Raw genomic sequence first — 25,524 nt, 5'->3', positions numbered from 1 at the left:
GACGCTGGGCACACAGAAGACCTGGTGAGTTTGTGAATGACACCTGTGCCTGGCCTAACCCTAGACCAGCAGAATCAGAATCTCTGGCGGTGGGATCCCAGTGCGGTTGCCAGATAAAATATAGAACAACCAGTTATATTTGCATTTCACATAGGCAATGAATCATCTTTTAGTATAACTATGTCCTGGGAAATATTAGGACATAGTCCTACTAAAAAGTATTTGTTTGTTGTGTATCTGAAAAATCAAATGTTAACTGGTGTCCTGTATTTTTATTTGGTGACTTCAGCCCAAGTTCAACCTTTCCCCTACTATATCTGCAGTGCCTAGAACCTCGCCCGCTACTCAGTAAATGCTGGTTAAATTAGTTAATGGTTATGAAAGGCCTCTCCTAGCAGAACCCCCTAAATGTTCCTTTGAGAGAAGTTGACAGAAGACATCTAAGTAAAGACATCTTTTACCGAGCCTGAGTGGACGCGGCAATGTCAAGCTGGAAACAGACGCAGGAAGAAGGTCTGGTGGCAGAGCGCCAGGCACAGGCACCTCAAAATGCAAGGTCCTGAGACTGAATCAAAGTCATCGTTAGAGGAACTGAAAGGAAAATCAGGAAGTGCAAGGATATGTCGACACTCTGTAAACTTCAAAGTGGCCTCTATACACGTGGCATGGGGGTTTCTGTGTCTGCTTCTTTGATCTTTCGTAATTTACTTTGGAAGATTTGCGCCCAAGTCGCTGTTCGGCCCTCCGCTCCCGGCCGCGCGCCCGGCGAGCACTTTTTTGCGGCGCCGACCTTGCAGGGCCCTCCCGCGCGCCCGCCGCGCACCGCTCCCTGCAGGGCAAACACACCCACAAGCCGACTTTCGCGCCGGGACAGGCCCGTCACTTCCTGATGCCGACACCCGGGTCGCGGAGTGGCGGCGGGAGGAGCTGGGTGGGGACACGCAGCCCGGGTGCTGGAGCCCGGAAGGCCCCGCTCCCCCGACACACGTCCGCCGGACGGCGGGGCCAGGCGCGCTCGGGGCGGGCTGCCCAGGGCGGGCGGCGGCACCGGCCCGGGCCGGCGCGGGGCGGCGGGGCCCGGACGGGACAGGGGGAGGAGCCGGGCGGGAGGAGCGGGAGCCAAGCTCGCCTTCGCGCTGTCGCCGCCGCCTTAGCATCCAGGTAAGGGGCCGGGTCCCGCCAGGGCCACTCCCCGCCGCCACCCCGCGAGCCCTTTGCCCCCCACCCCCTCCGCCGCCGCCCGTGGGCGCGGGACCCGCCGAGAGTGGCCGCGCGCTTCGCCGGCGCTGACTGCCGTAGAGAGAAGGCTGCCCGGTCGTTGCTCGTTTTCTTTCCGAGACGGAAGTGCCCTTAGAAATCACGGGGAGGCAGCTGGGGAAATTGAGGCGGGGCAGAGCGCTGGGGCTGTCTCCCGCTTCCCAGCTCGGAGCTCCGGGCCCTTAGAGGTCACCCCGCAACTCCCCCGACACCTGAGGCTGCTGCTCTGGTCCCAGAAGGAGAAGGGACTTGCTCAAGGTCACGCGGGTTCCCTGGGCTTCACCTGGTCCCACGCAGCGCCCCCGCGCACTGCTGGGAACTGGTGAGGAGGGCCTCTGGCAGCCGCCACCCCTTCTTCCCGGGGCCCTGCAGCCTCTGAGCTCCCTGCGGACGCGCACACTGAGGGCGTTCGGGAATAACTTCTGGAGAAAAGCCCGGGCCCCCAGTGTTCCAGGCAGGCCGTGATAAGAGGGAAGAATTACTGCTGTTCACTTTCAGAGTGGATTTTACAACTAAGTCAAGGGAGGCTCAGAGAGATGGATGATTTCCCCAAGACCACACAGCAAGGAAGGAGGACAGGATAAGAACCTGGAGTGCCCACCCCACAGCCTGACCCTGTGCCTGGCACAGACTTGACCTGCACAGTGTCCTTCTCTGCCCTACCCTGGGGTCACACAGGGCATCCGGAGCACAGCTGGGCGGGGGCCAGGGTCTTGGCCATGGGACCACTAATACAAAGTAGGAGTGGACAGGTTAGTTCTTCTTTCTCTGCCCACCCAGTGTTCATTTCACCACAGAAAACATGAACCCCCTTTAAGCTTTAGGGGCATCCACTTATTCATTCAACAAATACTTACTGAGCACCTGCTGTGTGCCGGTGTGTGCATTGCTTAGGCACTGAGGATACAGCAGTGAGCACGGGCTGCCCTCCAGCAGTATACTCCAGAGTGGACTAGAACACTGCCCTGCAGTGGGGTGAGTGGGGTGGGTGGGGTGGGGAGGGCTGGGCAGGGAAGAGAGACCCTTGGGATCTTCCCAACCTGTGAAGTATGTAAAGAGGACAGACAGACTCAACCTCACAGCCTCCAGGCCTCTGAGCCTTTGGCCCTTGCTTGTTGGTGACGTTCTGCCAGCTTTCTCCCACTCCCCAGGGATTTGCGGGGGTGAGGAGGCTAGGTGGGTAGGGAGTGGTCCGAAGAAAGTCCTTAACTAACCTCAGAGCCTGGAAACCTGGTACTGGCACTTCCTAGCTGTGTGATCTTGTCACGGCTCCTCCCTGCGCCTCTGTTTTCTTATATAGTGGGGGTCAGAATACTTCACAGAGTTGATGATACTGTATCAAAATGCTTCACAAATGACAAAGCACAATCCCAAATGTGGCCTGTGTCCAAGGCCTTGTCAAATCAGGTGTGTTTCTTTAGAGGTTCTAGGAACCGTGTTGATAACCTGTTACTGCTCTCAGTAAAGAAATGTCAGAGGCAGCACTGGGCAGTCCAGGCGAGGGGACTGAGGCTCCCTGCCCCAGTCAGCATTTTAGCCTTTACAACCCTGGCAGTCACATGTGCAGCATCAGACAGATGCAAGCTCAGGTCCTAGCTTTGTGGCTTCCTCTCTGGGTCCTCTTGAATAATGTCCTCATTTGTAAAATACCTGTCTCCAAGGTTGGCATGAGGATGGAAGGAGCTGAAGCTACAAAGAGCCCTGTGCAGCGTCTGCCACTCTGGGGGCCCTTTTGCTTCTTATGCCTAAGCCCAGGAGCAGTTGGAGGACCATAGTTAACTGACTAGGCTGCCACAGCTCAGCCTGGGAAGCTTGTCAAGGTCAGAGCCCGCAGAATTTCTCATCAGCCTGAAACCATTGCTCCCTGCTGTGGTACCACCAGGCCGCAGTGGTTAGATCAGCCACTGGGGTCTGCACTTGTGGGACCTGGGAAGACTGCTGTATGTTATAAACAGGGGCTACAGATGAGATGGGGATCCCACTGCCTTGAATGTGTTACAGCGGACAGAAAGGGGCTGAAGGGGGGATCCAACCCACTTTCCACTTAGCTACACTCCACTGGGCAGCTAGACCGATCTGATTGTACCACCCTCCGTGTAAACCCTGCTGCAGCTTCCCATTTTCTTAGGGTAGAGAACAAGAACCTTAACACGGATCACGAGGCCCTACATAGTCTGGGCCCCAGCCACACCAGGCCTACTTCTCCATCCTGTGGGGGTTGGTGTTCATTCATTCCTTCTTTCACCTGCTCTGCCAGGCACTATTCTAGGGTACACCCAGGAACAGGATACAAAAGCCACTGCCCTCATGGAGCTTTTCCTAGTGAGGGAGACAGACCACAAACAAGCCTGTAATCCATCATCAGGTGGGGGCAGATTCCAGAGAAAAGCCACTGGTCTCAGGTGGGAGGGAGAAGTGTTGGTACCTGCTGTTTCAGACCCAAAGGAATACTGAGGGAGCTCTTCTGGGGAGTCAGGGGGTGGTCACTGATGTCTGAGCCTCATCTACTCCCACCCTGACCCTCTTAGTCCCGGGGACAGGCACAGAAGTGATCAGTCATGAAACCCGAGAGGAGGTGGGGTGGCCCAGATGAAGCCTGGGGGGCTATAGGGATGACAGGCCCTACTTTAGCTGGACAAATCCACAAAGGCTCACGGAAGACCCTGACCCCCTTTCATAAAGTGGAGAAGAGCTTGGGTTTGAAGTCATATGGGCCTGGGGGCTACATCCTGGTATTGCCATTTGCCAGCTGTGCAGTCTTCACCTCTGTGAGCCTCCGTTGTCTCACCTATAAAACGGGGACAGTGGTAGTCAGTCTCTTCCTCCTAAGGGTGTTGTGAGGCCGAAATGGGATCACAGGAGAAAGCCCATAGGAAATCTTCCCTGATTTTATTATTATGCTGTGCTTTTGAAAAAGGGCACTGTTTGGATGTGAGGTCTCACACCCAGAAAAAACAGCACAAGCCGAGGCCCCAGGTGGGCTGGAAGCAGTGGATGGTTCAGTTTGGCCGATGGCTACCAGAACGGAGGGGAGTAGAGGAAAATAAAAGTGAAAAGGCAGGTAAAGCCCATCCCAGAGATGCTTGGGGCAGGCAGAAAATGAGATGTTAGTCTGTGGATAGATGGCAGTTGGTGAGATTCCTCTCATTTGGTGTTTGATATCTTTCTGGCCACTTCAGGATATAAACTAGTCCAAAGATAAGCAGGGTTAGCCTTAGGGCTAACACCCAGGCAGAAGTTTAAATTCCACATCACTTGTCCCGTGACCTTGACCTTCATTTCTCAGGGCCTCTCTGTCTCCATCTGTATAATGGAAATAATAGCACCTACATTGTAGGATTATTGGGAGAAAATGAGATGATGTGTAGAAATGGGTGGCACATGGCTAACATGTACGAAGCATTTCCTATTATGATTTGTAATTTAAAATTTTAATTGTGATAAAATACACATAGAATAAAATTCACTATCTTAACCATTTTTAAGTGTATATAGTTCAGTAGTGTTAGGTGCAACCAGTCTTCAGACCTTTTCAACATGCAGATCTGAAACTCCATATCCAAACAACTTCCCATCCCCCTCCCTCCAGCCCTGGTTGCCACCATTCTACTTCCTGTTTCTGTGATTTTTGACTAAGTCCCTCATATAAGTAGAATCATAAGAGTATTTGTCTTTTTGTGGCTGGCTGATTCCACTTAGCATAATGTCCTCAAGGTGTATCCATGCTGTAATATATCATGTGATATACCAGAATTTCCTTCCTTTTTTAAGGCTGAGTAATATTCCATTTTATGGACTAGTAAAGGGTTGCTTCCACCCGTTAGCTATTGTTAATAATGTTGCTGTGAACACGGGTGTACAAATATCTTCTTGAGATTCTGCTGTCAATTTTCTCAGGTCTACATCCAAGAGTGTTATTGCTGTATCGATTACAGTTATAATTTGAAGGTGGGGTGTTGAGGGCTCCCCATTGTATCTCCTCTTGCCTACCAGAGTAAGAGAAGTTCCTGGAGCCCTCTGGAACAGTTTGAAAACCAGGGGATCACATGAACCACTACAGGCTTTGCCATTTCTCCCCCTTCCTTGCCAGGTAGATTTGCCCTTGAATTATGGTTTAATTATCCCAAGTGGAAGCCTGGCTTCTCAGACATGCCTGAGAATCTCAGTTCAGCTTCAGACTAAATCCTGATCCCTAATCAGACCAAGGGGTGGGGGTGCCCGAGGACCAGTATACACAGGTCAAGTGACACATCCCCTTCCCCCACAGCTGCCACCACACTCTTCAGCTGGAGTAGTGTAGGGCCCAGCCTATCTGACACGACAATTTATAGAGTTGGAACCATGGGCTCCTCCATGCCACCATCAGGGATAGCTGAGGATTCCTGTCTGTCATGCCAGCCCTTGTACATTTTGTTGATCACAAGACCTGTTGGTCAGAGGAATGGGACCTAACTGTGACCTCAGCCCTGTGAGGCTGGGCTGGTCCTCACAGGACTTTCTGAGATAAAGCATTCGCCCTATAGGGATCGAGAACAGAATTGTTTTTAATTAAAATTATTTTTCTATTATAAAAGCACCAGTAAGCTCATGACAGAAAATGTTAAAAATACAGAAAAACAGAACAAAAACCAGTTACTTCTAGTCCCATAGCCCCACCACTGAGAGACATTGATTATTAATATTGTGGTGATCTTCTTGCTCTGTGAAACATTTTTTAAAACCATAACTGGAATTGTATTGTGTATCCAGTGGCATCCTACTTACCACCTTTCTGGAAAATAAAATCCCTCATTTGTAGCACTTGCCAGTTTCTGGGGTGTAAATTCTCTTGCCATGGCCCATCTTGGGCCACCAGCATCACTGAAATACAGAGCTGGGAAGAAATGCAAAGAGCTACTTCTCACCAGCCAGTATGAGCCCGTAGCGGCACATTATATTATAATTTACAATCATGTCTGTTTTTTCTTATCTTAAATTTAACACATCCTCGCTATAAAAAATTCATAAAACAGAAATGTGAAAGAAAAAATTAAAATCATCTATAATCAAGCCTACCCCTCTGCTTTTAAAGACAGCCACTGTCACCAGCCTGAGGCGAATCCCAACAGTTCCCTCACTATGGACAGACACCTAAACAAAATAGCTTTCTCCCAGGTTCAAAAGCAATACATATTTATGGCAGAAAATTTGGCTAGCCTCTCAGCTTTCAAAAATAATTTTGGAGGCTATTCTTCCAGCCATTTTTCTTCTCTGCATCTTTTTAACGTGGTTGGACTCATAGCTTGACTCTCAGTTTGTAGGCGTGGGACAGACACATTCCCATGCCCCGTGGAAGGTGAACATCCAGGGAAAGGGTGTTATCACTGATAATTGATATATTAAAAACCCTACGGAGACTTAAAGAGGCAGAAAATAATATCCTAGTTCCTTGGCATGGAAAAGGGCCATTAAGATGAAGTTCAGGTTATTTGAAGCTTTGGGGGACTCTGGGTTTGGCGCCCTGGGACATCCCTGGGTGATTCCAGATGCTTGACCCTTGTTCTATCTCTATTCCTCATCTAATGCTCCATGGGACGGTAAGAGTAGGAGAGAAGAAACCAGGAAGGTCTAGCTCATGCTTAAGCCCCAGCACTAGTTCGTCCATTCATTCGCTTAACAGACATTTTCTGAGCACTTGGTCTGTGGCAGGTGAGGAGCACTGGGATGGTGGAGATCCGGTGCCTGCCCTCTACTGCCAGGCTAACCAAGGAGCAGGTGCAGCTACCACAGTTCAGGGTACGAGGAGTTAGGCAGTTCAAGCAGAGTCCAGGGCTGCGCTGAGTGACCCGTAGTTGCGGCGTCTCAGGGAGTGACCTGCAGGGCAAGGCTTCCTGAACCTGGGCAGCCGGATTCCTGTCTCCCGCGGGCCTCCTCCAGATCCCACACCCTGTGGAGCCACAGGCTGGTTTTTCTGGTTTGCTCCTCCACGGCAATTTGCATATTTCCCCGAAGAACCATCCAGAAGCTTGGCAGGCTGTTTTCAGACCTAGAGGGGAGGCCCACGGTTGTTTCTTGAAATCTGGGTATTATTTAAGGTTTCTTTTCCTTCAGAACCCTCGTCATTACATAAAAATGGTAATGAGTAATTTAAAAATATATTATTTAATGCCCTCACTGGTGTGGCTCAGTAGATTGAGTAGCCAGCCTGCAAACCAAAGGGTCACCAGTTTGATTCCCAGTCAAGGCACATGCCTGGGTTGTGGCCAGGTCCCTAGGTGGGGGCATGAGAGAGGCAACCGCACATGGATGTTTCTCTCCCTCTCTTTCTCCCTCCCTTCCGCTCTCTCTAAAAATAAATAAAATCTTTAAAAAATAAAAATATATTATTTAAGATAGTACTAAGTATTGTAAACTAGACAGGATGCTGGGATAGAGGGGCAAAAATACTTTAGCCTGGTGACATTCGGGCTGAGGCCAGACTGATGTCAAAGTCAGGGGAGGGGTGTCCCAGGCAGAGGGAGTGGTAAGTGCAGAGGTCCAGAGGGGAGACCAGCTTGGGTGTTTGAAAAGCAGAAAGACAGCCAGTGTGGCGATAGTGTAGTGAACAGGTCGGGTGTGGGGGCCGTGAGAGGTTCAGAGGCAGGCGGGGCCCATAACACAGGATGTTGTAGGCCATCCTAAGGGGACTGGGATTCATCCTGGCGCAGTGGGAAGCCTTTGGAGGCTTTTAAGCAGGCTAGCGCCAGGATTGGTATATATGAACAAAAGGCCACTAGGGCTACTGTGGAGAGAATGGATAATAGGGCATCAGGAGTGTATTGGTTGAATGAATAAATGAATTTGACCTGAGCTAAGCTTTTTTTTTTTTTTTTTACGATTTTGGGCTGCGGCTCTCTGGCTCCAGGACTGGCTGGCTCGGGCTCTCAGGCTCTCTTCCTCAGATGCCTGGATGATTGTGCTGCAGCCGCCTGTGTTTCCCATTGGATGGTATTTTGAATGGGAAGGAACTCTGGGTGCAGCCTAGGACTGGGCTGGCCTTGCAGAGGGTGGCAGGGTTATTATTCTTTGGGTTTTCTAGAGGGGATGACCTCTGAGACAGGAGACCTGCCATTCTTCCGAAGTTGTGTACCTTTTGTGTATTATGATGTTTCAGTTTGTAAACTAACTCTATAAAAATAAAGTAAGAACAGGGGAAATGCTAGGAGAGCCCAGGTGTTAGAGTTTAGCCTTAATTGATAGGTGTAAGTGAGTAAAGCTGTGACTTGATAGGCTTAAGTGATGCTTTTGAATCCAGACTCCTTTCCTTTCTCACCAAACCTTCGTCTCTGGAATTTTGCCTGGAGGGTAGCAACGGGCAGCAGGACCCCAACTTGCTCTTTGGTAACAAGTGGCCTTCGTTTTTTTTTTTTCTAATTTCTGTCCTCCCATCTTATGAAGGGAATCTTAATGACTGGCAGTTATAACAATATCAACTGTAAAAAAGTCTTCCTTTTCAATTTGAAAGTTTTTCCAATTCAAAAGATCCACTGTCTGGCCTTGAGTAAAATCTTCATAGGAGATTTAAAAGGAGCTATAAAAAAAAAATAATAATAATAAAGAGTTTATTTATTTTTAGAGAGAGGGGAAGGGAGGGAGAAAGAGAGAGAGAAAAACATCACTGTGTGGTTGCCTCTCTCATGCCCCCAACTGGAGACCTGGCCTGCAACCCAGGCATGTGCCTTGACTGGGAATCAAACTGGTGACCCTTTGGTTTGCAGGACAGCGCTCAAGCCACACCAGCCAGGGCCTGAGCTGAGCTTTTTGTGCACGAACTACAGGCTGGGACGAAAGTAGGTTTACAGTTGTTTGTATGGACAATAATAGCAATAATAAATAATAATACAAGAATAAACTGTATCGCGTATTCATAACCATACACCTACTTTTGCCCACCCTATATGTTATGTTCCCCTCTCCCCTGTGGTTAGAAGCGGGCTACCTCATGCTTCTCTGATTAGAAGGTTGTTTATTCTTGAACTGAAAACCAACATGGGTCTCCCTAGAGACCAGACCAAGAAAGTACCACCCTGGGCTCCTCCAGGTAATAGGCACAACTACGACAGCCTCCAGATGGCACGTGGAGTTGATAATATGTAGTGGAAATTGCTAAGGTTGAGACATGGCTGGCTGCTGCCTCCAGTGCCTTCCTTAGTTCCTGGCTTATTGCTGTCCCCTTGACCTACCACCGTGGTCTGAGATGAGCCTTTGAGCCAGGGAAATCTGCGAATCTCAAACTTCAGTTCCTGTTGCAATCACTGGAGGCCAGTCTTGCTGGGTGACTTTGGGCAAAGTCTTTCCCTCTCTGTGCCTCAATTTCTTCATCCAAAACAAGGGAAGAAGGATTCCTGTGCTGGTGTAGAGGAAGGAGCACAGGGTTTAGAGCCAAAAGTCTGGTTTGACTTTCATAACATATTTACTGTGTAGCTTTGGGGAAATCATTTGACCTCGCTGAGCCTTAAAATCATAACGGCTCACGTCCTATTTAACCTTACATGGTAGTTGTGGGAATTAAATGGATTGGAAAGTGCTTTGCAAACTGGATGTGCCATACAGGTGTTGATTCATTGCTTCTAATGAATCTCGGGGTTATTTTGAAAAGCTAATGAAATGCTAGTTGTGGGCAGACTTTTAAATAACTCCTTCATAGAAGTTACTTTTTGAGAACAAAAATTTTATTGCTTAGCTGGATGAGAATGGATTTATGTGCCAAAATCAGTGCACAGGGTGGGTATTAGAATAGGAACCTCTTCTTGGTAGGATGAGCATTTAAAACAGACGTGGTGGTCAAGAGCGCCGGCTTTGGGCTCTGGGCTGCTGTTTACTGGCTGTGTGAACTGGGTCCAGTTGCTTCTCATCCGAGCCTGTTCCCTTGCTCGCACGCCGGGCATGAGGGAAGTGCCTGACTCGTAGCGCCGGCTGAGACTATGTGTGTTAAAACTGCAGCCCGGGGCCTGGCACCCAGCGACGGCTCGATAATGTTAATTTAACTGTGACTATTCATATGCCATTGCTGTGTACCAGGCGCTGTGCTGAGCATTTCACTTATTTTTTTGTTGACTATTTTGTACATTTATTTCTTTGGCAAACATTTATATATCATGAGCCCTGTGCCAGGCTCTGTTCTAAGTGCTTTGCAAATACTAACCTGCATGGCCATGTCATTTACCACTAACACAGCTCTTCCAGGCAGACACTGTTATAGTTCCATTTGGAGGGGAAGAAATCTAAGTGCAGAGAGATTGTGTTGCCCAGATCCCATATCTGTTAGACAGAGGTGGTTGGATTCACACCCACGTCTGTCTGGTCCTGAGTCTGCATTCATATCCACAGTGCCCTGAGGTCAAGGCTGGTACCCACTCCCAGGGCCCTTCCTGCCCCTCGAATACCTGACTTGGCTTGGTTTGTTCCCTCTCACCTCTCACCTCTCCCCTCCCTTCCCTTCTCCTCCTCCTCCCCCTGGGAAGGAAGGAAAACATAAAGGGAGGGAGGGAGAGGAAAGGAGACCTCCCTTCCTCCTTTCCTTCTTTTTTCCCTTTCCTTTCTTCTTTCCTTCCTTCCTTTCATTGCAGTATGTTATACATAGAATGCACAAATCTTAAGTGTACAGCTGAATGACTTTTTAAATATACTTATACCCATGTAATTACCACATGGGTCAAGATATAGAACATTTTCATGTCTAGAAGCTTTCCTGTGCCCCTCCTGAGTCAATATTCCCTCCCACAGGTAACCTCTCTTCTGACTGCTATCACCTCAGATTGGGTTGACCTGTTCTTCAAGTTCATATAAATATAACCCTACAGAATGTATCCTCATGAATGGCTGCCTGCTTACCATTTTGTCTGTGAGATTCACTCATGTTGTTGTAGTTAGACAGACTTCATCCTTTTTCTTTGGTGTGTAATAGTCCATGGAATGAATATGGTGCAGTTCATCCATTCTACTGCAGGCGAACATGTGGGTTGTTTGTAGTTCGGGACTGTAGTGAATGAAGCTTCTATGAGTATTCATGTCCACATGGCCCTCATTTCTCAGGAGTGAAATTACTGGAGCCAAGAGAAGAGTGTATGTTTAGCTTTAGTGGATAATGGCAAACCCTTTTCCGAATGGTGGTTTACATTCCCACCAGCAGTGTGTGAAAGTTTCATTTGCTCCTTATTTTCACCAGCATTTGGAATTGTCAATCCTTTTAGTTTTAAAATTCTGACAGGTGAATGGTAGTATGCCATTGAGTTTTGTTTTTGTTTTTTTATCCACACCCAAGGACATGCTTATTAATTTTAGAGAGAGGGGAAGGGAGGGAGAAAGAGAGGGAGAGAAACATCAAAATTAGTTGCCTTTCATACATGCCCTGGCCGGGGACCAACACTGCAACCTAGGCATGTGCCCTTATCAGGAATCGAACCTACAACCTTTCGGTTTCTAGGGTGATGCCCAACCACTGAGCCACGTCAGCCAGGGCTCTCATTGAGTTTTAATTTCCATTTTCCTGATGACACCAGTAGTGTATGAATGTTCTATTTGTCTCTTACCTTCAGCAACACTTGGTATTGTTGGTTTTTTATTTTAGCCATTTTGATGGGTGAGTAGCAGTGTCTCATTGGGGTTAGAATTTTTATTTCTCTGATGACTAAGGATATCGAACACCCTTGCTCATGCTTATTGGCCATTGGTTATCTTTTATGAGGTACCTATACTGCCTTTTTTTTTTTTAAGGATTTTTTTTAGAAAGAGGGAGAGAGAGAAACATCAATGTGAGAGAGAAACATCAATCAGTTGCCTCCCGTACATACCCTGACTGCGGACTGAACCTGCAACCTAGGTATGTGCCCTGACTGGGAATTGAACCGGCGGCCTTTCAGTGTATGGGACAATGCTTCAGCCATCTGAGCCACACCAGCCAGGGCTATTTTGTCTATTTTAAAATTTGCCTCCTTTCCTCTTCTTTATGACTGAAAAGAGTTATGTACATGGATACAAATCCCTTCTTGAAATACATATTGCAAATATCTCCTACTACTGTTTGGTTGTGTTTTCATTCCCTTAAAGCTGATAACTGGAAGTTCTTAATTTTAACGAGAGCTAATTTATCAGTCTTTTCTCTTATGCTTGATAATTTTTGTGCCCCATTTGAGTGACCTTTGCCTACCCCCTGGGATGCATTTCTTACTGGGCTTTTTTTTTTTTTTTTTTCCTGCAGGACTGGCAATGGCCACACGCGACAAATCAAGCCTCAGGCTGCATCAAGTGGCTGAGCCAGCCCTAGCGGGGGAGCCGCATCTGCCCATGGGCCGGGAGTTGTCCGAGGCCAACCGCTTTGCCTACGCCGCCCTCTGTGGCATATCCCTGTCCCAGCTGTTTCCAGAACCTGAGCAAAGGTGAGTGCTTTTATCTCACAGAGGAAAGATCATGCTTCTTTAAGGAGACTATTATTGACAGCCCAAGCAGCTTGCCAGGTACTGTGGGACATGACAAAAAGAAGGAAGTCATTGTCCTTGCCTTTAAGGAGCTCACAGCCTGGCAGGAGAATATGACATCTCATTCAGCACTCACTCACTCACACCTTCATCAAGCATTTTCTGAGCACCTACTGTGTGCCAGGTACCATTTGACATACATGGAAGATATCCATGAATAAGGCGAAGAAGGCAGACAGTATCCCTGCCCTTGGGTAGAACACAGTCTAATACGAGGATAAGATATTTATTCGTTCATGTGACATGCATTTGTTGAGCTCCTACTTTGTGCTGGGTGAACTACAAGACCCTATAGGTAAAACAGAGAAGGGCAAGGCCTGACTTCTGCCCTCCTGGTGCTTACAGTCTGGGGTGGGGGTGCCTAAGTGGCTGATTGTAACGGCAGACAGACAGGGTGTCATGGGAGCAAAAGGATGACAAGTTTAATGAACATGCTACTTACCTGCCATTGTCGATATCTAACACATATATTTACATGTATATTTAAAATTCTAATAGCAGAGTTGTTAAGAGCTTGGGCAGTGTGTTTAAAGCACAGGGACTGAGAGATAGTTACTCTGTGGTTGTCATTTGTCATCATTGTTGCTGTTGATTATCATGGATCTCGACTGGACCTCCCACCACTTTAGAAGCAGTTACTGAGGCTGTTTGTTATTTGATAGATAGCTGTACTGCCACTTTACATATATACGAAATAATTCTTTATCTACTTGTTCATTTAAAGAAACACACATATAGTGCTTTATATGTGCCAGGTATTATTCTAAGCACATGGCAATGGTTAACTTAGTTAATCCTTTCAACAAACCTGTGAAATAGGTTTCATTGGTATGGCCTCTGTTTTACAGATAAAGAAACTGAGGCACAGAGAGGTTAGGTAACTTGTCTAAGATCCCACAGCTAGTGGCAGAGCTGGGATTTGAACCAGAGTTTGTGCTCCTAACCCCTCCACTCTCGTTATGAGATGCTTCTCTGCCTCCAAGACGTTCTTTATGGCCACAGGGCCAAGCCATGCTGCTGCCCTCGGCCCTGCGCCCTCTCGGCAGAGAAGTTTATTCCTAAGTCATGTTCAGGTCACGTAGTCATTCCCTGCGCCCTGCACACACCCACACACCATCCCAGGATGATCCCAGGAATGGCAGTGAAATAAATTATCATGATTGGAATAGCAGTAGCTAACATTTATTGAAGGTTATCAGGTGCCAGGCTCTGTTACCATGTCATTTAATCTTTCCAGACAACCTGAGGCAGGTCCTGCTATCTGCATTTTACAGCAGAGAAAAATGAAGCAGAGAGAGATAAAGAAAAGACACAAAGGGGACTCCCCCAGGGGACTTTAGAGTCTGACTCTGAACCTACTCCCCACGGCCTCCTTTGGCCATCTTAGACATAAGAATAATGACGCTCCCTAACGTAAGTTGAACAGCTACTACGTGCCAGGCCCTGCTCTGGGTGCTTCCTATGTATCATCTCATTTAACCTCAAACGACCTTATGAAGCTGATGTCTTAAACCGACTTGCAGTTCAGGAAACTGAGGCACAGAGAGGTCAAGTTATTTTTGCAACATGCTGCCACACTCACATGTCCCTTTAAGAATGAAAGCCTTTCCCCCAGCTGCTGAGAGGGTTGCCAGCACAGCCTGGGCCTGTCGCAGCGGAAGAGACGCCTTGTCCAAGGTTCCGCCCCCTTCCTGGGGCAGCGTTAATCTGATGACCCACTGGTGTAGGGGCATACAGGTCCAGTGCTCTCGCCTCGCGAGGGCAGCTCTGAAAGGTCACCCCATCTCCAGAACACTGCAGGGTTGCCTAAGGCTTTTGTAGAGACAGCATGCACCTCGATTGCGCCCCCTGCCCAGTCCTGCGGCCTCCCTGCCTCCCACAGGCTCTGATCCCAAGAAGATCCTGATAATCATTTCAGAGCTGCATCCTGGGGACCTGGACCATAACAGTGGGGCCAGGATTTGAACCTGAGCTTTTCACCGCTCCTGTCAGGGGCCCGGCCCAGCCTGCAGAGGTTTCTCTACTTGGGCTTCGGTGACCCCAGCGCTGAGAACTGGGATGGGTGGGCTGCTTGGGATCCGTGGGGGCCGGGACCAAGTGGTGCAAGCAGGGAGCCTCCTGATGTTGCCCCCATCCCCAGGGCATTCTACTTGTTTCTGGGAGGCCTGATCCCACCCCGATCTGGCCAGAGTTGTGGTTACAGACCCCAGGACAGGGAGCACCAGGCCAGTGCGGTGGAGGTAGACAGGGGTGCTGGGTTTGGATATAGACCTGACTCCTAGGTCTCAGCCTGTCCTCTGAGCTGGTATAATCTCCTCCTAACTGACTCTCCTGCCCTGCATCCCCCTGCCCACCCACCTCCCTGCTTACTACCCTCACTGCCATGAGTGGTGACTTGGAGCCAAAACCTGATATCATGCTGCCACTGTCGCCAGTGCGTGTGCTTCCTGCAGATGGTTGTGCCTCAGCTCCGGGGTCCCTTCTTCCCTACAGCGTCCCAGTTATCCCCCAACCAGGAACGCCTGTGAGACTCAGATGCCCACTGCAGAGAGATACCCCACAGTGGCAGTGGCCACAAGGGATGACAGACTCTTCCTCTGCATTTTGCTGCTGAGTGGCTGACATTTCCCGAGAAACACGCCCTCGGTGATGTCCAAGGGCAGCAAACATCCTTCTGTGGGAAGCCTTTTCTAGTCGCTGCTTCTCACCCCTGCAGGCCGGTCTGGGGGCTCCTTCTCCGCACCCATCAGGGCTCGATTCCTGCCTCTGTCCTAGCGCTTCACACACCGCCAGGACCAGTTAGTTATGCCCCTGCGTCCACCCGCTGGGAGCTTCTCACCCAAGGCTGCATCTCACTCCTCAGTGACCCCTCGGCCCCCAGCACAGCCCTGGCTCTGTCTGGGCCCAGGGCACATGGTCAGGAACTGCTCACTGACCTCGTTCCTGTGGTCTATCAGCCACTTCGGTCAAAGGTTTGCTGGGGGAAGAAGCTAAAATCCCCACCACCTGAAATTAGGTTCTGGATTCCTCTGGATTCCATGGATCGCAGTCACCATGGTTTTTCATGTGTTAGCTATTCACATGCACGAACATGTCTAAGCTAAACTCCCTGGAGGCTTGTGAGGTGCACCGTCTGGAAGCTTCGGGACCTCAGTTATGTCTGTCTTTCAGCTCCTTCTGCGCAGAGTTTATGACGGGCTTGGTGCAGTGGCTGGAGCTGTCCGAAGCCGTCTTGCCAACCATGACTGCCTTTGCCAGCGGCCTAGGAGGCGAAGGAGCTGACGTGTTTGCTCAGATACTAATGAAGGACCCCCTCTTGAAGGACAACCCACTGGTGATCACTCAGGTACACTCACCTCCCCCGGGCAGAGGCTGTGGGGAAACCAGAACAAATCATTTTCTAAGTCAGTCTGAACATAGCTTCTCATGGGGTAACATAGTTGAAAGATAAACTGTTTCATCAGAATATCATATGGTGATGATGATCATAGCTAATGTGAAATCATTATTGAACATTTACTATTGATTTACATAATGTGTTACTTAAACAGTGCTTAGCATGTGCTAGTACCTTTATAAACACTAACTCGTTTAATTCTCAAAGCAACTTTACGAGGTTGATAGCATGAGCATCCCCATTTGGTAGATGAGAAAACTCAGGCACAGTGAGGTCACGCAGCTGGCAAGTGGCTGAGCCCAGATTTGAACCTTGGCAGTGACTCCAGAGCCCCTGCTCCTGCATGCGACACCGTGGTGCATTTTTTCAGAAGCAGCAGCTTTGCTTTGCGTCCTTGGGCTCGTCACGCACCTGCTCTGTGTGCAGTGAACACGGGCAGCTTGTGACACGGGAGGTTGGTGGGTCAAGTGAGCAGATCTCAGACAGCTCTTCCCCTCCTTCGTTTCTCTCCCTGAAATTCTCACGCATTTCTTCATTTGCTTACTTATTTGTCTGACTCACCACTAGACTATAAGGCAGAGATATTGTCTGTCTTGTTCTCCTACTTAGTAAGAGTCAATAAATATTTGTCAAATGAGCAGGCTAATGACATATCAACTTATTGCCAATTCCTGTTACTTTTCCCCCAGGACCTGCTGAGCTTCTCGCTCAAGGATGGTGAGTTGATTTTCTGAGTTCTATAAACCATGTGCCCTCATCTTCACCCTCAGCAAGTAAAGCCAGTGATCAGTGTTGCCACCTGTGGCCTGGTTCCTCCTGGGCTTTTGGTGCAAGGAAGGAAAGGGAACCCCATCTAGTCGGGAGGGAAGCCGGTGAGCACTTCCTTCGTGCCAAGCACTGTGTGGTGCTTCTTAGTGGTTCTTCATTTAGTCCTTGTGACGCCCTGAGGTTTTACCTTCTAAGGAGCTCTTGAATCTGGCCCCTTCCCCGTCTCCTCCCACCACCTCCTCTGAGCCACCATCAGCCCCCTCCTGGATGGCAGCAGGGGTCTCCTCACAGCACAGGGGAGGCTCTCTGTGCTGCTGGATTCCACCTGGGTGCAAGGCAAGGCGAGTAGTCATGAAATCAGCCCCAGAAATCAACGTGAAAAGCTGCATTTCTCAGAACTTCCTGGAAGGTTGACCTTTACCAACTGTGCTAGGATCTTAGTCACAAAATGATGCCATGTGGGCAGCTGTATGGGGGGGTGTGTGTGTGTGTGTGCGTGCGTGTGTGTGTGTTAGTCATTTTCTTTTCCTCATCCTGCAACCACCCACGAAGCTCTGTCCACACAACTGAAAACATGCATCTTTTGTGTGTGGAAGGTTAACCTGAATCTGAGCTAGCCCTACACCCGGTTTCGTGACTTTGGCATGATTGACATTTGTGGCTGGATCAGTCTTTGTCATGGGGCCATCCGGTACATTATTAAATGTTTGGCAGCATCTCTGACCCGTATTTACTAGATGCTACAAGTACTTCCTGAGTGTGACAACCAAAAATGTCTCCATACATTTTCAGGTGTCTTCTGCGGGGTTGGGGGTGGGGGCCAAAGCAGCCCTAGTTTGACAACCAGTGCTCTAGGACCCAAAATGTGGCCCTCTCAGGTGGGGCTGGTTTATTTGTACTTGGTAATCTTTACAGTTCTCCTAGTTGCTCTTCTAGATCCTGTACAACGCTTGTGAGTTATTGCAGAGTGTATAACCCTCTGATCAGCTGGCAAGTAGGTCCTGTTATCCCCACCAACAGGAGAAGGAAATTAGGCCCAGAAGGTTAAGTAAGTAGCCCAGGACTACATTTCAAAGTTTAAAACTTCCATTTAAGACAAAGCGAGTCTCACTGTGAACTCTGCATTGGTGCCCAGGAAACTTAAACTGAATCATGGATTTTGCCCCCTGGCCTCTGAAGCCAAAGGTGGCATCAGCTCCAGGCTGTGGGACCTGAGGAGATGCACGTTGCAAGGGACTAGCTATCTTGCTGCAAACTTGGCTCTACTTTCTGACCTGGCCTTTATTACTGAATTGCAAACCCTGCCTCCCTGATGAATCAGAAGGGTTTGAGATATTGGTCTTTGGTCGTGGTGAAATGCAAACATTGTCACCTGGTTGCTGGGTTCTCCATCAGCATCCTAGAGATGCATACAACTTGGTATCAGCATTAGAAATGGCTGCTACATTTATCCAGCATATAAGAACTGAGCACCCACTGCATATGCCAGGCCCCATGCTGGGCCCTTGGTGAAATTTTAACCATGGCTGATACTCATTGAGTGCCTACTGTGTGCAGACCCTGAGCTCAGTGCTTTATTCTAATTCTTTTAAACCCCTCAGCAACCCTGGGAGGTAGATACTATTACTGCCCCCTCTTTACAAAAGAGAAAAGTACAGCACAGAGAGGGAAATCACCTGCCCAAGGTCAAACAGCTAGAAGGTCAGGGAGTCAAGATTCAAACCCAGGCAGTGTGATTCCAGAGGCCACTCTTAACTGCTTGTTGTGCTTCCCACATAGAGAGAAACTGATAAAGCCCTCGTCCTCACAGCTGCCTTTGAGAAGGTTCGGTGAGGCCGGAAGGCAGAGTGGGTACCCCCTGTGGCAGGGACCAGAGGTCACCTTCCTCTCAAGACTTTATGTCTCCACATCTGGATTTAATCGCAGACCCCTATCTCCCAAGGTTGTCAGAAGATGGTGGTGTAGAGGCTGCTGTTGGGATGGTTCCACTCCATTTGACCTTGAACTTTTGAAAATTCCTCCCTGTGATGGGGAACAGGCACTCTGAGGCTGACCCTTAGCTCTCTCTGCCAGAAGGGACCTCAAGAGACCAGCTCCTTGGTCCTTCGGGCAGGTTTCCAAAAGTACTGGCCTAGGTACTAGACTGGGTGGGACCCAGGAAACCCTAAGGAGCAGTAAGGGGATGTGGCGGGCCCACTGCCCATTGCTAGATGGGTTGGGGAAGGTCAAGGCCTGACCCCCGGTTCAAGTTGAGACCGGCAGGAAGGAGCAGAAGCCAAAAGCAATGGGCAGGCTTGAGAAACATGCAGAAGACAGTGTTGTGCTGTCTTATAGTTGTGATTCCCCTTCCTGGGTGGGGCCAAGGGCACAGCCTCAGCCACCAGACTGCCTGCTTGCCTTCATGAGCTTGGCTTCATGGTGGAACAGATACTGGGGCATGAAGCAAGGACCGATATAGAAAGTGGGGTGGGAGAGGGTAGCAGGAAGGTGTTAGATAGTGTTCACCTTACAGACCATGGGGAGAAATGTGCATTTTATTCCAGGTGCATCAGGGAGCTGTTGAGGGGTTTCAAGTTGGAGGAGAGAACATGATGAGATTTAGGACTTTAAAGAACCCCTCTGGCTGCTGTGTGACAGAGCACACAGGACTGAAAGATGAGGAGCCAGCGAGATGGCTGGTAGTTGGAGAGTGATGGTGGTCACGGTGACAGTCACAGCAGCGATGGCAGTGCAGATGGAGCACAGCAGTCAGACTCGGGGGATGTTTTGGAGGTGCATCTGTCTGCATTAGCAGGTGGACTGGGATGTCAGGGTTGGAGAAACGAGACGAACCCAGTGCAATGCCCAGGCTTTTGGCCTGAACCCCAAGACAGAGCAGACAGGCCTTTGAGGAATAAGTTGGCCACCTGGCAAGTTGGTGGTAGAGCGACGACCAGAGAACCCCAGTGTCCTGAGTAGCCTGGGACTCGTGCCCCTCCCCCACCCCTTAGCACCCACCTTAAATAGAACATCAGCTGCCAGTCCAGCAGTCTGGCCACCAGCATCCTTGAAATGACCTTTACACAAGGCTGACACTGTAGAGCCCCGTGCCTGAGAAAGCTTTAGGAGGTTACCTGTGCACCTGGCAGCCTGTATCACTGCAGCCCTGACGAATGGAATATAATTAGTGACTAATTGTAATTCCCAGCAGTTAATCACCATGGCCAAGGCTTGGTTCCTTTCCACAGCTGGATTATCACCTGGGTGCAGTAGTCTATGATCCTATCGGGGCACAGGGAGCGCCTTTGTCTGGAGCTTTAACCGACCTAGTAACCCCAAGACACAGCATGCCGCTGTCTGTTCCCCAGCACGTAGACAGTTCCACGTGCAGGGAGACAGCCAGGGGTGGTCAGGCCAGCGCCGCCAGACCATAGCTCGCTCTGAGGACCCTCGTTTAAGGAAGGAACCTCTTTATCTTGCAGACGCTGAAACGTCAAACTTCAGCCTTGGTGGGGGGAAGGCCTGTGTCACGTTTAAGGCTAGTCACCGCTGCTATAATGTAATATTATTGCCCAGCGTTGCAGGTGCGCAGCAGAGGAGACCAATTCTGTCACATTCATTGGGGCTCATCATAGACCAGAAGTCCTCATAACTCTGTGAGGTGACTCTTTGTGTTTCCATTTTCCACCTGAGCAAGGATGAGCTACGTGCTCCAGGTTGGACGTGCAAATAGGATCCCTACCCAGATTTGCCGGGTCATTTGAACGTTTGTACTTTGTGAGAATGACTGTGGTTATCAAGTCTGAATTTCAGAGGGAGAGACAGATCAATAAATGAGTATGATGGAGAGTGGTGGGTTCTGGGAGAAATAAAACACGGTGCGAAGGGACAGCGTAATGGGTGGGCGGAGGGCTGGGAAGGCCTCCCTGGGTGGGAGACATTTGTGCAGAGACCCAAGTTAGGGGGAGGAGCCCCATGTGGGGATCTGGAAAATGAGCCCTCCAGGTAGCGGAAACGTCAAGTGCAAAGGCTCTGTAGAAGGAACATTCTAGAAGGAAAGGTGAGAGATTTGGCCAGAGCCCTTCTGGGTTATAGTAGGGTTAGTGGTGGCTGATTTCAGATCTACGTTATCTCCAGAGAAAGAAGAGAGCGAAGTGCCAGGAGGGCTGACTGGAGTCCTGTCTCCAGGTGCAGAGACATTTCTGGGGTTGGGAGCATTGGGACCAAGCAGGGAGAGATACCCAGAGGAGAATCAGGAGTGACAGGAATCTGTTCCTCCAGACCAGTGGTTCTCAGACACAGCTGTTGCGTGTTCAGAGATGGACTCCAGGTCCCAGCCCCAACCTGCTGGACCAGAATCTCCGGGAGGTGGCGCTTGTTGGGTCTGAGAAGCCTCATGAGTAGCACCCTGCTTGTCCTCACCAGTCTGGAACCAGTTGAGAGATTTCAAAGGAGTGAGATGGATGGAGCCCCAGCTGGCCACTGGAGAATATGGCGGCAATTTGGCTGGTTGAGTGTGCTGACGTGTGCCACCCGAGGGCACGGACTGCCCGGCCAAGTTCACGGCCCAGAGGAGTGGGCAGCCAGGCGGGTCCTAGAGAAAAGAGAATATCAGACAGGATCCAGTCAGATAAGTCACCCTCCTGCAGCGGGGAAGAGGGGCAGGGAGAGAGAGAAAGTGGGACCCCTGAGGCCAGGGAAAGGAGGGTCCCATATACCCGCCAGGGTCAGAAAAGGTGACCCCCACATGCCAGGCTGCAAGGCATGGGCTGGGTACTGTGGGCAGAGGGAGGTGGAAGCACCAGTAAAGATTCGCTTAGGGCAGGCCAGGTGCGGGTGGGAAGAAGTGACCTGGGTGCAGTAGAGATGTTTTTAGATAGAGTCCATAAGACTCGGAGGCTTGGGATGTAAGGGGTGAGGGAAGGGGACCATGGGTGTTCCTGGTCTCTGTCATAGGTGCTGGGTGATGTAGTGTTCTAAGGCTGGGCAGCCAGAAGGGTCGTTTATGCCGCACAGGGCCCATGGTGTGGCGGATGGGATGGGGTGTAACAGCTTAGGCTGGTCATGGAATCAGTCGTGGTAGAATAGGGGCACTTTGCACCTGTCCCTTGTACTGCCTGGAGACCGAAATCCCTTACACAGAGCTGGTTCATGTGACCCCTTTCCAGCCCCCCTCTCCTTACGAACCAGATACTAGCGTCTTCCTACAGGCTCCTGCGCTATATAAACAAGAGCTTAGACAGAAAACCTTTGGTTAGATTTTGACAGATTAATTTTTCCAGTTATAAATTAACCCAGGGTTATTATGGATAATCTTTAAAAGGAAAAAAAAAAATCCTGTTTTTAATCTATTTCCTTTTCCTTTTGTTCCATTCTAGGGTTTTGTTTCTTTTCCTTATTTGGGACCCTGTGGCACATTATCAACTAAATCTTCCATCCGTTTTTAAAATCTGTTTCATTGCATAAGCATTTTTCTCAGTTACGACAAACTTCTTGAGGAATCATTTTTGACGGCCTCTTAGTTTTCCACGGGGCGATGGGCTGTGCGGTAGTTCTTCTCTGACCCCTGATGTTAGAAATCTCCAGCTGTTTCCACTTTCACGTTACAAACACAACAGTAAGACCTTTATTTACTAAATATTTTCTACATTTAAGATTGTTTTCCTAAGATTAGCATTCGAGAAATGGAGTTCCTGGGTCAAAGGAGCCGCACAGCCCCACCCCTACCCCCCGCCCCGCCTTTTTTTTTTGAATGATAAGATAATAACATAAAATGTAGCGTCTTGCCCATTTTTAAGCGCACAGTTCAGTGGCACTAAGCACATTTGCCTTGTTGTGACCCGTCACCTCCACGCATCTCCGGAACTCTTCATCCTGCAAAACTGAAAGTCTGCCCCCATTGAACACTGACTCCCCATTTCCGCCTTCCCGTACCCCCTGATGGCCACCATTCTACTTTCTGGCCTTATGCTCTGGGGGATGCACATTTTTAAACTGTCAGACTGCCCTCCAGGGGGGTTGTATCATGCACATGCCCACTTGAGCACCTGTGTTCATTGTCCCCTCAACAGCTTCGGGATTAAATTCTTTTTAAAAACCTGATCTTTGCTAAATCGGTTAAACAAAAAAAAATCCTCCCTTGTTTTGATCACTGTTTTGAACAGCTGCGCTGTTCAGGAAGCTGCCCTGTTGTTTCTGTGACTAAGGTTCTGGTGCGGTTGCCTGTTTTGGACGCTTCCAGGGTTTGGGTTTTATCAGTTACTCTGTTAACATCTCTGTCCTTAAAAGCCACACTGACTCTGCCCGTGTCGTCTCTCTCTCTCTCTCTCTCTTTCTCGAGGGCAATATGACGCGCGGGCCCGAGTCCTCATTTGCCACATGACCTCCCGCCTCCAAGTGGCCTCTGAGGAGCTGGATCTCCTTGAAGAGACGTTTCTTGAGAGCCTGAAGGAAACCAAGGAGGAGGAATCTGAGTAAGGGAGCCCTGAGACCCCAGCCCCCTCTGCTGGGAACCGGGAACTGCCACCTGAGTGCACTCTTCAAATAACAGTCCCTTCTTTCCTTTCCCTCCATTAAGACACGGTGCGCGGGGAGCCCGGACTCACTGTGGGGCCTTAGCAAGTCACTTCCCCTCTCTGGGCCCCATTCCTCATTTCTAAGAAGGGGCGATCGAATAGACAATTGATGAGGGCTGATGACTTTAACATACTGTGGCCCCGACACCCTGCATCATATCAGGTTCTTGTCCATGGGCTGGGGTGGCCTGGGTTTAAATCCCGCCTCTAATATCCATCTCCTTTTTTGAGCTTGGGGAGGTACCCCCACCTTCTCTAAGCCACAGTGTTCTTATCTATAAGTTGGGAATAAGTCCTCCCACGGTAGCTGTGAAAAATGGCAACCATATTATAAGGTGCTCAGCCCTGGGCTGGCATCAGCCAGTGGTTGGGAGGAATGAGTCCCTCCCTTCCCCCACATGCCCCTGTCCCTACCAGCTGTAGAGCGGCTTTGCTTACCTACGTATTTTCGGGAGTGTGTAGAGGGAAATGATCCTGGCAACTTGGCCAGAGCTCAGCTCTTTGCTAAACACCTTACACCGGCTCTGATCCCAGAGCAACCAATCAATCCAACCACAGCCTGATTACGGGCTCCCTGCACCAGGCACATCTCCCAGCCTTGGGTTGTGCTGAGGCGCGATGACAGGCATTGAACAGTCAGGCCGTGCCAGCTCAGCCCTGCTGGGAATCTAGCTCCGAAGCCAAGTTCAGAACTGGAGCCACCCTCCTGCCAGGGTTTGGGGAAGGGAGAGGTAGTTTCCCTGAGAAAAGAGGAAACGCAGTCTGTTGAAATAACCTGAAAACAGACTTGTGTTGACTCCCAGAGCTGTGTCCATAAACGAACGCCTGGACCCAGGTCGGTCACCACCGTCAGAGAGCTGCTCGGGTTCTGGGGCTGGATTGAACATTTCTAATATTTTACGTTCCTTGAAATGAAGGAAACTCACAGATATTGTTTGCAAAGCTTGTTGTCAGGAAGAAATATATTACCCAGAGGATTTGTTCTCATAATACGAGTAGTCAGATCAAGCAATATGTAAAAATAGAGGTTCTAACGTGGCCCAGCTCTGCCATTTACCAGCCATGTGACCTTGGACAAGTTAGTTAACTTCTCTGGGCCCCAGTTTCCTCACCTGCAAAATGGGAATAATAATAGCACCCTGCTCATGGGGTTCTTGGGGGTTCAGATGAGTTCATACATGTAAAGTGCTTGGAGCGGGCTTCATACAGAGCTACTAGTTGATGAATACCAATATTTGCTATACTCTCTGCTATCGTTGCTATTATGACCATGTATGAGTCCTTTCCTCAGAAGAATACTCCGCGTGTGGAATTTTTAAATTCACTGTTAGGGACTTTGGAGACCTCTCAGGTTCTATCTATGGTCTCTGGAAGGATCTGAGACCCAGGGAAAGGATGGCGAGTGTTCGGCCTGGTTCTCAGTTGGATTCTGCTACAAGATTCTGTGTGGCCCTGGACACATTGCTGTCCCTCTCTGGGCAGCAGCGCTGGTTGTTTTCACCAGTGTAAGCTGAGGATCGAATTATATGTCGGTTTCTCTTAACTCTAAGGTTTTGTGTTTCTGCAAGGTGAGCTTATCACTCAGCACCCCGAGGCGATCCTTTGCAGCTGGGGTTCCGGGGGTGACATACCTCCTTTCTGTACTTGAGTCCCCATCTGAGCCCCGAGGTCATCCAAGCTTCCCCCACTTGGTGCGTGATTCACTCCTCTGCACCTCAGTTTCTTCATCTCTCACACGGAATGATGGCAGTGTCTCCTTCATGAGGCGCTCAGAGGATTACCTTAATGAATACATATCAAAAGTGTGGAACAGTGCCTGGCGCATAGTAGGTCTCAGTAAACATTAGGTATTGCCCTGCTGGAGGCTGAAACTGGTCACATCATAATCACATTGTCAACATCTAACTTTTATTGAGTATTTACTGGATGTAGGCACAAGCCGTCACCTCATTTGGTGCTTATAACACTCTCCTGAGGGGATTTCAGGTGAGGAAACAGAGGGGTGACATAACTCGTCCAAGGCCACACGGCCGATCAGGGCACCATCCGATTT

The 25,524-nt window shown here is 49.4% G+C and overlaps 1 protein-coding gene across 1 annotated transcript in view; it reads left to right on the top strand.

Annotated features, from left to right (window-relative positions):
- The first annotated feature begins 1,055 nt into the window (after positions 1-1,055).
- The window catches only part of TMCO4 (transmembrane and coiled-coil domains 4), a 75,271-nt gene continuing 50,802 nt past the window's right edge, over positions 1,056-25,524 (top strand). Inside the window, exons 1-5 of the mRNA XM_090268710.1 lie at positions 1,056-1,161; positions 12,476-12,653; positions 15,924-16,098; positions 16,839-16,866; positions 23,237-23,369. Of these exons, the coding sequence (XP_090124836.1) occupies positions 12,484-12,653; positions 15,924-16,098; positions 16,839-16,866; positions 23,237-23,369 (506 nt within the window). The 5' untranslated portion in view covers positions 1,056-1,161; positions 12,476-12,483. The remainder of the gene's footprint in view (positions 1,162-12,475; positions 12,654-15,923; positions 16,099-16,838; positions 16,867-23,236; positions 23,370-25,524) is intronic.

This window comes from Furipterus horrens, unplaced genomic scaffold, assembly GCF_987537825.1.
Source record: "Furipterus horrens unplaced genomic scaffold, mFurHor1.1.pri manual_scaffold_3, whole genome shotgun sequence".
Lineage (NCBI taxonomy): Eukaryota > Metazoa > Chordata > Mammalia > Chiroptera > Furipteridae > Furipterus > Furipterus horrens.
This window is presented reverse-complemented; position numbering and strand designations above follow the sequence as displayed.